Raw genomic sequence first — 11,572 nt, 5'->3', positions numbered from 1 at the left:
CTACATGTGGAAACTGTGGTGAAAAATGAATACTGAGACAAATGAGCAGGCCGTTTAGCATACCGTACCTTTGAAACATGTTTTCCTTTTATTTATTTTTTTTAATAAAAAAGTAACAAATATGTACATCTGTTTGTTTATAGCTGAACAAATAAGTAATTTAAAGCATCAAAGCTTCTCCAACTCCAGATTTCAGCAACACAGGGGGTCTTCAGAAATGCAGATGACTGCAAAGCACAATGTCTGTATAATTTACAGCTGTATGAGACCCTTGTTCTTCAACGCAGCAACTGTGTTCAGCCAGATTTCTTTGTACGAAGCTACTTATAGGGCATAAGAACAATTGCTTGTTCATCACTCTGGATTGTAGGTAAAGAAAAACAGCGAATTTCAAAGTAAGACACATTTGGTAAGGAGAGGTTTTATACATATTCGGTCAAGTCACTCAACAAAAAATTAAAACACAAATACAAACAAAAAAATGAAACAACAAATAACAGTGCTTCTTGAAGTCATTTAAAACAAGTAAAGGAAAAAACAAAGCAAAAACACACCAAAAACAGTGGTAATGAAAGCACTTGGTCATCTCATTTTGTGAATCGTGACTCACAGGTGGGTGCATTACTTCCAGTGACACAGAGTGAACCAGTGCGTGCATTATAAAATAATCACAACATGAAAATACTCCCCTTTATTTTGACATATTTTGAAACCTGGCTGGTACGAAGCAGACAATCTCCAATGCACACAGAACTTTGCTGTGTACTTTCCACGTAGGCCATGAGTATCCACCACTTCTATACTCTATGCCTTTCCAGGATTCTGGACCTGCATAGACCTTGAATACACTCAGATACCTGACCAATTCAAAGAAGAAGCTCAATACAGAGTGAAATAACCCACTGCACTCAAAAGCTTTTTTCTCATGGGATCTTCCAACACTGGAACGTGCTAACATCACACCAAATAAATATCTGACACTAACAAACCCTCTCAAAACATTTCCTTGCTTTTCAGTTCTGGAGTCAAGCTACTTTTCATCTAAACTGTGTCCTTGGCCAAACCACTCCATTTGAATCCTGCATTAACCCCAAAAAATAGCAGTGCTGTCAAATATTTGTTTGTTTTCCATTCTTTCATTCCTTCACATCTCTCTAAGACATATTCTCACAGGCCCAACTCATGCATCTCCCCTCTGTAATCCTTATTCCTCTTCAGTGATGATTTTAATAAGTCTTCAATTGTTCATAAGTCTCTAATTAAAATCCTGGAATGTTAAGTTTTTCTCTTATTTAAATTGTAAATGACTTTGCATCAAATAAAAATAAATAAATAAAATGTTTGAAATATTCAAAATACAAACAGCAAACTAGGATTACTAAAATAACAGCAAACCTTACTGATATATGAATAGCCACAACTTTATCAAAACCATAACTTATAGTCTAAAAATATAGTCTAATCTGAAAAAGATATGTTGAACTTGCTATAATAAAACAAGGCAACATGTAAGGAATAGCATAGTAGTAACTGCCTTCATTACATGACAACCTTTCGTCTGTGTAATCTATCGCAACATATACCTTAACCTTTGGTTTCGGTCTTGCTGAAACCAAGACTCTTAATGAAGCTCTTAATGAAAATGTAGTTCATTTTCAAATCTGAAATCCACCAAATTATCGTTCAGAAATATGAGCAATTAAATTACTGGATAAATCAATGTAAGAAACAGGGGCAGCCTGAGCTGTTTTTTCTTTAACATTTTTAATAATTTCCATTAACCCAATGTTATCTGCAAAGGCCCGGATGTTTTCATTCCAACATTCAACTTCATTCAACTCTTAGAAGACTGATACCAACTAATCTGATTGGGTGCACTGCGCAATAATAAAAACACAAGCAAATATTTCAATCTGGTGTCTTTTTTTATTTTCTATTTTGATACATATTGGAATTATATTGACAGAAAACAAATATATTCAGTCACATTTTGTAATTCAAAACATACTTTCTGGTGGATCACAACCTACGAATAAGGCTACTCTGAACCCTCAATTAACCAGGCGGTGCCCCGTAAAGACCTTCAGAATTAGTATCTATGCTGGTTATTATCGCAGCCCTTTTATCAGGCAATTCATTATAGCTGATCAGGGAATACTAAAGAGAGCGCACCCATTGCAAAACCCCACTCATTCCCAGTAGCACCTTGGGACATGATGTTTATTTTCCAAACAACAGCATTCCAATTGGAGCTGTGTAATATTTATTCAGCATACACAATACTACTTACTAAATTTCCTGGCATCACTAGCCAGGGTTATTTAACCTCCATCAACATAACCTACTGGGCAACGTGTCTGATAAGCCTTCAGCAGGTGGTATGATACCAAATTCTGACTTCAAAACAGTCATCTTTGGTGAACAACCATTCATGTCTGCGTTTGCCTGAAGCCCAGCCACTAACTTCCTCCTTCACTAAACAAACAGTGCATTCAAAAGCACTACAACAGACAATGCCTGTTCCTGCAACCACAAATGAAATTCTTCCTCTAGAAGAACTAAATACTATTTTGCACAGCAATCAAAACTGGACATCCCAGTCTTAGCTGCCCCGTTTTGGGATAGCATCATATGCTTTCACATATTACACAAATTCAGACAACACTGTGATTTTAACTGATGTTTTCTGGCTGGTGTTTGTCCCGTGGAGGCCAATCCACTTGACATCCTCAGGAACAACAGGCTGTGCTTGTATAGTTTGTGTTTCAGCGTTGAATATGTGAGTTCTGAGACACTGGTCACCCGGATTTCACCTACAACTTCACTGAAATGGGGACAAGAATGTGTTTCCCTACTTGAAGAGAAGGCATTTTGGTGGTTTCTAAAAACACCTTTGTGCACTAATCATTGCTTTTACAGAGTGATGACAGAAGTACTTTCAGCGTGATACAGCAAAATACGTAACCAGGAAGAAGAGACTGTTACAAGTACAGTGACTGATTGAACACTCACACAAAAAGGTACTGTTAAAATAATGGTAACATGTACGTTTAGACATACTTCACAACACTTGTTATGGCATACAGCACTGCAAAGAATAATTAAGATTGTTCATAAAACTCTGACATGTAAATTTCCCACTTTTTCTCTTTTCTCAATTTGAATTTTGCCAAAAATGACTTCAACATTTGACTTGACAAATATCTGTCTATTTTAATAATAGGTGGAAAATGTATCACTACTGTCAAGTTTTAAAAATAGAGTAAATCTGAATGGAATAATAAAAACTACAAATGCATATATAAGATACAGCCTCCATCCCTGCTTGATGTATTTACTCTTGATATAAATGATCCTTCAAGAAAAAAATGCAGAAAGCCAGCCAAGGGAGTGCTTACAGTGAATAAGGCAAAATTCACAAATTTCTACAACTAATACATGTCTTTGTCTAGAAATATATATATAAAGACCCACTGTTTCAGTAGTGCTTTTGGTCACAATGATGTAAGGAACAACAGTTGGACTATATTTAAGAATTTGTTGATCTGATATGAAGGCAATGGAAAAGGCCAATTTATAGCAGAATGAGGAGTGTCCAGAGAGCCCATCTTATGGAAGCTACAAAAAATACCAGTTTTTACAGAACCCATATAGCTTTTGTAATAACAAAAAGATCATACACATACTCTTACTGCCCTTCACACTGCCCAATGAGTAGCAGGCTACAGGGAGAAGTAGACAAACATGAAGAGACCAAGAGAACAGACTATTATCAGGCCAAAGTTTAACAGAAGCTTGATTTTCGGGGGCTCATAAAGCATCTCCATGAGAATCCGTTCATCTTCTTCAGTGGCTTTGGGTGCAGGAGTTGCAGCTTGTTCTTTGTACCCACAGATCCAATCAAAGAGGCGCAGACACATGCCCTTCTCAAACTGCCTGCTCCCATCATCCTTACGCCCTACCAGCTCTGCATGCCCATTGCTATACGCCTCCACTGGGGTGGGTGCATCTGTGCTAGGACTCGCAGGATCCTGGTCACAAGGGGAAGGCATGAGGAGTTTTAGATCAGCCCCATCAAGACATCGCTCTTTCTGGACATCCAGAGGCAGGTCTTTCTGGAGCATGCTGTTACCATTGCAGTGGACAGGACCCTTATGGGTCAACTTGTATGTTTCCTCCCGTTCTGTCACTGGTAGCTTTTCCACATTGCGTAGTCCCCACACAGTGGTGCGCTGAACCTTCTCCTTGGTTGGGGCAGGGGTGCAAAGACTGACCACTACAGCCACCAGTCCAGAGACCCAGAAGAGCCCAGCAGCTATGTACATGTAGTGGACATGAACGATGAAAGCTGGCCTCTCATCTGTTTGGTTGCATCGAGGCTCGCGATAGACGAAACCAAGAATAAGACGTGTCGTACCCAGAATGAAGCCAGTCATGCCACCCCAGAAGGCACCAGTCTCATTGCAGCGCTTCCAGAAGACACCGAGAAGGAAAAGAGCAGCGATGGGTGGTGTCAGATATCCCGCCATTTCCTGGATGTACAAGTACATCTGGCCACCTTGCATCTCAATGATGACGGGCACCCAAGCAATGCTGATAGTCACCATGACGATCACAAAGAGTCTTCCCACCACAACCAGCTCACGGGAGGAGGCACAAGTCCGCACCATTTTGTAGATGTCCAGAGTGAAGATGGTGCTGGCACTGTTGAATATAGAGTCTAGGTCACTCATAAGTGCAGCAATCATAACAGCCATCATCAGTCCCCGCAGGCCCACTGGCATTATGCTCATGACCAGTCGTGGGTAGGCAATGTTAGAACAGCCAGCTTGGCTGCCGCACACAGCCATGCAGTGCTCTGGGCCGATACAGGCAAGCTCATCTGGAAACATTATCCGTGAGATCATTCCTGGAATGACAATGATGAACATAGGCAGAATTTTCAGCAATCCTGCCATAAGAGTGGAGCCCTTGGCATGAGCAATGTTCTTAGCAGCAAGTACCCTCTGAACTATGACCTGGTCAGCACACCAGTACCAGATGGATGCAGGAGTCTGGCCTAACAGGAACCCTGGCCAGGGAATGTCCTCATCGAGGGGACCTCTTAAGAGTTTGAGGGAATCCAGCTTTGGGTAAATGCGACAAGAATTTGTGTAGGAAAAACTGTAGTTGTGGCTGGCGAGGATGGCAGTGACATTTGGAATTGCTTCCATGTACTTCTCTCGAACACCATCCAGTCCACCTACCTTGACCAGGCTGATGACTGTGAGGCTCAAAGCTCCACCGATCATGAGCACTGCTTGAAGAGTGTCAGTGTAGATCACAGCAACCAGACCACCTGTTATTGTCAGCAGGGCTGTCATGGTGATAAGCAGGATGATTGACAGGTAGAGATTCCAGCCTAAGGACTCTTGGATAAAGAGTGCCCCTGCATACAAGTCCACTGAGAGTTTGGTGAAGATGTACAGCAAAAGAGAAAGAGCAGCAAAATAAACTTTTAGCCTTTTACCCCCGTAGCGCTTGGAAAGGTACTCTGGCATGGTGTAGACACCAGAGTGGATATAGACTGGGATGAACACCCAGCCCAGGAGCTGAAGGAGGAGGAGAGCATTGAACTCCCAGGCACCAACAGCAAAACCACTTGCTGCACCCGAGCCAGCCAGGCCGATGAAGTGCTCGCTGCCAATATTGCTGACAAACAGCGACGCTCCAATCACCACCCAGTTCATAGTTCGTCCAGCTAGGAAGTAGCCACTTACAGTGCTTCGGTTGGCCTTCCACATGGCAAAAAATCCAATGCCAAGCACAAGGACAAAATACAGTGCAACGACTGCAATGTCTGCTATCTCCATTGATGGCCCCATGTTTAAATGCTTATTGGTACAGTTCAAACCAATACAAAGGTACAACTATGAAAAAAGGTGTTTACTTGAACAAAGGTGCAAAGTTATGCAAAAAAGAGGAATCTTTTAATCCTTTGGTTTGCTGTCTTTCTGGAAGGAAACAAATGCATCCACCATCTGTTGGGTGAATTGGTATTTGGCTTGTGCATTTAGTTTTAAATAATCCAACGGTGCTCTCGTGAAGCACAGGGGGTATTTTGGAGTAGATCTTTCAGGCCTCTGGTCTAGTAAAGTCTAGAGTTTACATTCCTGCAAGACAGCAATGAGGGAGACAGAAAGAGAGAAACAGAGAGGGAGAGAGAAAGAGGTGCATGCATTAGAACAAAGTGCTGCGTAGACAGCTATACTGGTAATGACAAAATCCTTTTCACTTGAACCTATGTTCACTACTGTCCATGAACAGCACAAAAATACGATTTTTATTCCTGTTGTTTAAAAATTGCATTTTTGCTTTTTAATAAAATATTTATTTTCTCTGTACATAAATAAAACACACTTTTACCCAGATGTATAATATTGGAAGCTAAGTGGAGTTCCCACTGTTCCTGCCAGTTTCATACAAGTGTAGTTCAAACATAAAGTACTTAAGCCAGCAGTATGCTTCAAACAAAAAAGATGCTTCAAAGCAAAATAAAGTCTTTTGCCAAAGCACTGCAGTGCAGGGTGCACGGGCTGCTAAACATAACTCCTAATCACCGCGAGATCTCTCCTTTACTGTGATTGGTCCAAATGTCATATGATCACCTGCCTCACTGCACAGAATGGGCTTCAAAGGGTGCTAAGTGTCAAAAAGCCCTTTTTTAAAATACACTTACAATAGTGTTTGGCAGTAGTACAATTTTACCTAGCTCTTTTATTGTTTGAAGTACACTTACAGTTTTGATGGGGAATGCACGCTAATTAGGATGTACTTACTTCATTGTTTTTTTAATATCTGCATTTTTAAACAAGCTTAAAGTTGCCTACTATTTGCTAGGTTTGTTTAAGCTGGAATTTAAAATAAATATCATGGTGATAATTCAAGTATTTAACACACCCAACATAAATAAATGAAGAGATTCAAGAAACGCATGGATGAATGCTCAAAGTCACTGGTGACCTTACTATGTCTTCTGAGCTGAATGACTTCACGCTGTTCAAAAGCACATCATTTACATGCTCGTACGTTTGCATAACCTAAACACATGCAAATGTGCCGCTTCACTTCCCTCCAGTGCACCACCATTTCAGATCTCACACGCACACTCAGGGATAGAAATCCCTGAGAATCAGAGGTCAGCTTATTACATAATGCTGCATGTATGGTTCTTAGTTATTTTTATTTCATTTGTGTCATGAACTCTGCACACCAATGTTTATTTCAATTCTACATATGAGCTCTTAATAAGGGATTTGGCTGACTGAAGCTATTATAACAGAATAGAACATATGCCACTTTGATACAACTTATATGAGCAGGCAACACAACTTAAGACTGTCCACAGCATTACTGTTCATTCAACTGAAGCTGTCTGCATCTGTGAAAATTACTGTGATTACAACACCATGTTTTACAAAAGCTACAACAATGCAAGAGAATCTACTGAAAGCATCATCTTGCCAGTTATATCAGAAAACATCTGCACCACTGCCCTCTCTTGGTACTCATCCTCATATGGCACATACACTGCTCCATTTTTAAGCTATATTTAATACGATATCATTTGATCCTTCAATGCAAAAAATCATTTCTTCTTCCAACCCATTCAAATACATAAAATAACATAATATAGAAACATAATTCTAGCTTGTTGACGTGACCAGTGCCAAGCACTACCAAGTACATTTCTCTCATACCTGCAAAGCAGCTTGAACTAAAAAACAGTATTTCTCTCTTGATGTTCAGTACGTCCCATCTACAGTTCCTTCCTTTTGTCCCACTTAGCTCAAAAATAAGTGTTTGTATGCTTACATCCTCTATTATCTGCTTTTACTCTGTACTGTAGTGATCTTCCACTCGACACATGCACATCTGGCAAGAGCACAGATGAAACAGGTTACACCAGCATGGCTTGAAGCTACACTGTAATTTCCTGTCAGCCTCTACTTGCAAACCGTTATCAGACAATCCATTCTGTGGCAGAGCTTGCTGATGAGGTCAGGCTCCAAAGCCAAAATTCAGGGCTCCATTAAGGTTAGTGAGCTCAGGCAGACTGACTGGGCTAATCCCCTTGTACTGCATTCACTGTCAGCCAAAAAGGAGGTGAGGGTGCCAGCCAACTCTCTCCTCTTACATGCAGCTCAAAGCCCAGCATGATACTGGATCGTACTGCCAGTCTATGCATTACTTGGATGTGCTCTGGTAACCCCTGGCAAAAGATCAGCTGCCTCGCATTCAAGCAATAAGAAGTGACAATACTATATGTGTCTTTTTGATGCACGCCAGGAAAAAAACGAACCCTCGAGACCCTTATGAACCATGACGAACGATTATTTCCCATAAACCCTGTCAACTTACTGCTAGTCAGGCGCCGAAAAACTAACGTAAAACTCTGGCGAGCGGGTTTTGTGGTTAATCCAAAATGTTTTTAACCCCACTAAACAGCAGTACTACACAAGTAACTTGTCGTATTGGATGATATGTATGTCTCTTATTTCAGAAAAACACAAAGCGCTTAGCAGCGATGAAGGGGAGTGGCAGATTTTAATCACTTTAATCACTTTCGGCGACGTCACCCGACAGAAGAACACAAGCGAGAGTTTGAGCACGAGCGGCACCAACGTGAATCCAGCGCGTGGAATTTTCTAGAATTTGTAAGCGGGCTGAAGGCGCAGATCTCTGCTGATTTCGGTGTCAGACAAAATTAATAAACCATCTGTCACTGCCACAACATCGGCTAAATACAATGACATTTTTTGTTCTGTGTCTAAGAGAACAACCGTTGCCCATCCAGCAATCAACACGCTATCAGGGCACGACTTTTAAAAAATAAAACATCCTCGTCACAAACAGCACCTACACGTCACGTTAGCTCCACCAAGATGGTTCGGCATCTAAAAACAGGAGCACACACCTCCCGCCGAGTCAGAGCTTTAATATTCTGAATATCTGTCCCTTTTCTCTCCACCAGACTACACACTTTTCGCTCACTGCTTGTCAAATGAAATGACAACCGTGAGGAACGACTTACCATTTTCATGGTATGAGTTAAAAACCGTACGACGTTGCTATCTGAGCGAGCCCACTGAATGAATTAACGACTCCGGAAGCGCCATAGAATTGTTTTTACTTCCACTGGCGGAGCTCATTTGGCCACGTCTTCCAGGATGCCGTCAGCGTAGAGCTGGTCGAAAACGTGACGAATATTTACATGGGTTGTAAACAGCTTTTGGTAGCACTGCTACTATATGGTCTCGTCCCCCCTTCTTTCGTTCTTTCTTTTTTCTTTTTTCTTTTTTTCCTTCTCTCTCTTTGTCTTCTTCCTCCTCAGCTGGTGGAGGAATAGCAGCGCGCTGATCCCAGGACGCTCTTAAAGACACGAATCCTTTTTGTCCCGCCCCTAACGTGTGGTTGGTACATGTGAGGGGAGCACAGACTCATATCAAGGTCCCGTATCTGTGCTAGGCACTCCCACCCAGGTCAGGCAAAGCAGGTCTTTACAGTTTCCCTTCCCTCTCGGATTATTATTGCTATTATTTATTTGCTTTATTTATGCTATTAGTATTTACTCCTTCTAATGATTTCTTGTAAGCCCTTATTTAACAATATTAGAAACTGCTAGAGGCCTGCTGATTTCCATGCCAGGATAATGAAACGCTCTCTTAGTAGCTCAGTTTAATAACTGAGTAATAATACTGTACTATAAGGGGGTTAATACAAAAGGATTTGTCCTGTTGGTCAGTGTGACGTTAACACAGTAAGTTATACACGGTAATGAGGGAGAGGCACATATGGGTCTAATGGTGAGCCACTCTCAAGGAGCTGCTTGCCTCCTCATTCAAAAAGATACACCCATAGAAAGACGTCATGTAGTGTTCCTTGAGAGTTGTAGTTCAGAGCAGACTTGTATAAGAATTTAGTGCGCTGTTATTATGCTGGTCGAACAAATTTTTCTCTCCATAGCATTCTCACAGTCGTTGAATACATGCATTTCTATATGAACTTTTTGCTGAGGACTAGACACTATTTCAAAATCCTATTGGTTACCTCTCAACTAACAGCCTGTGATAATAGCCTAAGTTTAAAGGGATACTTTGGCCAAAATGACAAATGTACCGTCACTACATCTTGCCTGCTTGCCTTCTGCAGTGATGGCGCAGTAGTCTCTACAGTGAGGTTTTCTGTTTTGGGTCATTCTACAGAAACATCCATTTTTGTTTCCCTAGCATTTACAGATATATTACACTTACGTTTGGGTTACAATTTATTTATATTTTAAAATATAACAATAAGTTATTTTAACAATTACACCTTCTTGAGCCATCAATTTAGCAACATTGGTTTTTAAATCAATTACCTAGAATTCTAAGCACCACAAAAGTGTTTGTCCCCATAGCCATGTGTAAAGGCACCATATTTTGAAGAAAAAAAACACGTTTTCTGCAATTTTAACCGCAATAACCTATACATGACTATGAAATATGTGAATTAACTGACATAAAGAAAACAAATGCCAAATAAATATTATAAAATATATAATGTAAGTTGTTGTCCCCAGGAGACGTGTCACTGGTGTTACCGCGTAACAAAAAATCTCTTTAGAAATAAAAATCACACTGATGACATCACTTGACTTCTTTTTACCTATTTTCTGAGAATCTATGAAAAAAGCACATGGTAAGGCCACTGAGTCTTCTCAGTTATCAGAAAATTTCTCATTTAGCTCTTTAGTTGAGGTCACTGGTGTGACCTACTTTATTCTTAGATAACTGTGAAAAATTAGAACACAAATGGATTAAAATACATATTTTAGTGCATATTCTTTGATTGACAACATGTGGTTTGATGCTCTGTAGCAGCCATTTAGTAAAAAGCATTTTTTATTAAAAATGTCACTGGTGTTACTGTTTCTGGTGTTACCTTTCTTATGTGTAACACCAGTGAGGATCAGTAACACAAGTGACACCTATGAAGACATGAAAAGTGGATGTTTCTGTAGAATGACCCTTTTATGAAACCCCCTTTCTGATGATGGATCTTGAAGGGAGGAAGTACATGTTGGGTACTGTAGTGAGACACTGATGGATGAAAACTCCTGAATTCTGTCAAACTGACAAGGCTGAGTGATGCAACACTACACTACAGAAAATGAATGCCTAAGAGAACTGACCCTTGAAAATATTTTTATTGTACAGAAATAACTGTTTTCTTGATATATTCCCCAGGCCCTGTTTTCACCTCTTTACATAAAGTCAGAACTTAGGAGGAAAGAGCAGTTTTCTCTTAACCACGTTTGCCTTTTAGCCATATTCAAAGAATTTCACACCACAGAATCTTTTTTTGTCCAGCACTCCATACAATGCCTCACTATGACATCAGGCTTTTGCACGTGCTCTCATAGTCAAAACAAGGAGGATACAAATACAGACAAGCTGTGCTTGTGCAGCTCTATTGTATCAGTTCTTGTGCGCTCCTTAAATATGCAACTGTTCCCAGTCAACCTCTACCAAAACTGTAAACGTATCTTTAA

General features: G+C 40.4%; 1 protein-coding gene across 1 annotated transcript; it reads right to left on the bottom strand.

Moving 5' to 3' along the window:
• Nucleotides 1-1,906: 1,906 nt before the first annotated feature.
• LOC118809567 (sodium/myo-inositol cotransporter-like) lies at nucleotides 1,907-9,419 on the bottom strand. The gene is made up of 2 exons (XM_036573053.1): nucleotides 9,074-9,419; nucleotides 1,907-6,152 (listed from the first exon to the last, which is right to left on the bottom strand). The coding sequence occupies exon 2, from the start codon at nucleotides 5,862-5,864 to the stop codon at nucleotides 3,723-3,725; it is 2,142 nt and encodes a 713-aa protein (XP_036428946.1). The 5' UTR covers nucleotides 5,865-6,152; nucleotides 9,074-9,419; the 3' UTR covers nucleotides 1,907-3,722.
• Between the last annotated feature and the right edge of the window lie 2,153 nt (nucleotides 9,420-11,572).

Source organism: Colossoma macropomum, unplaced genomic scaffold, assembly GCF_904425465.1.
Source record: "Colossoma macropomum unplaced genomic scaffold, Colossoma_macropomum, whole genome shotgun sequence".
In the NCBI taxonomy this organism is placed as follows: domain Eukaryota; kingdom Metazoa; phylum Chordata; class Actinopteri; order Characiformes; family Serrasalmidae; genus Colossoma; species Colossoma macropomum.
Note: the sequence above shows the minus strand (reverse complement) of the source record. Positions and strands in the feature narration are given on the sequence as shown.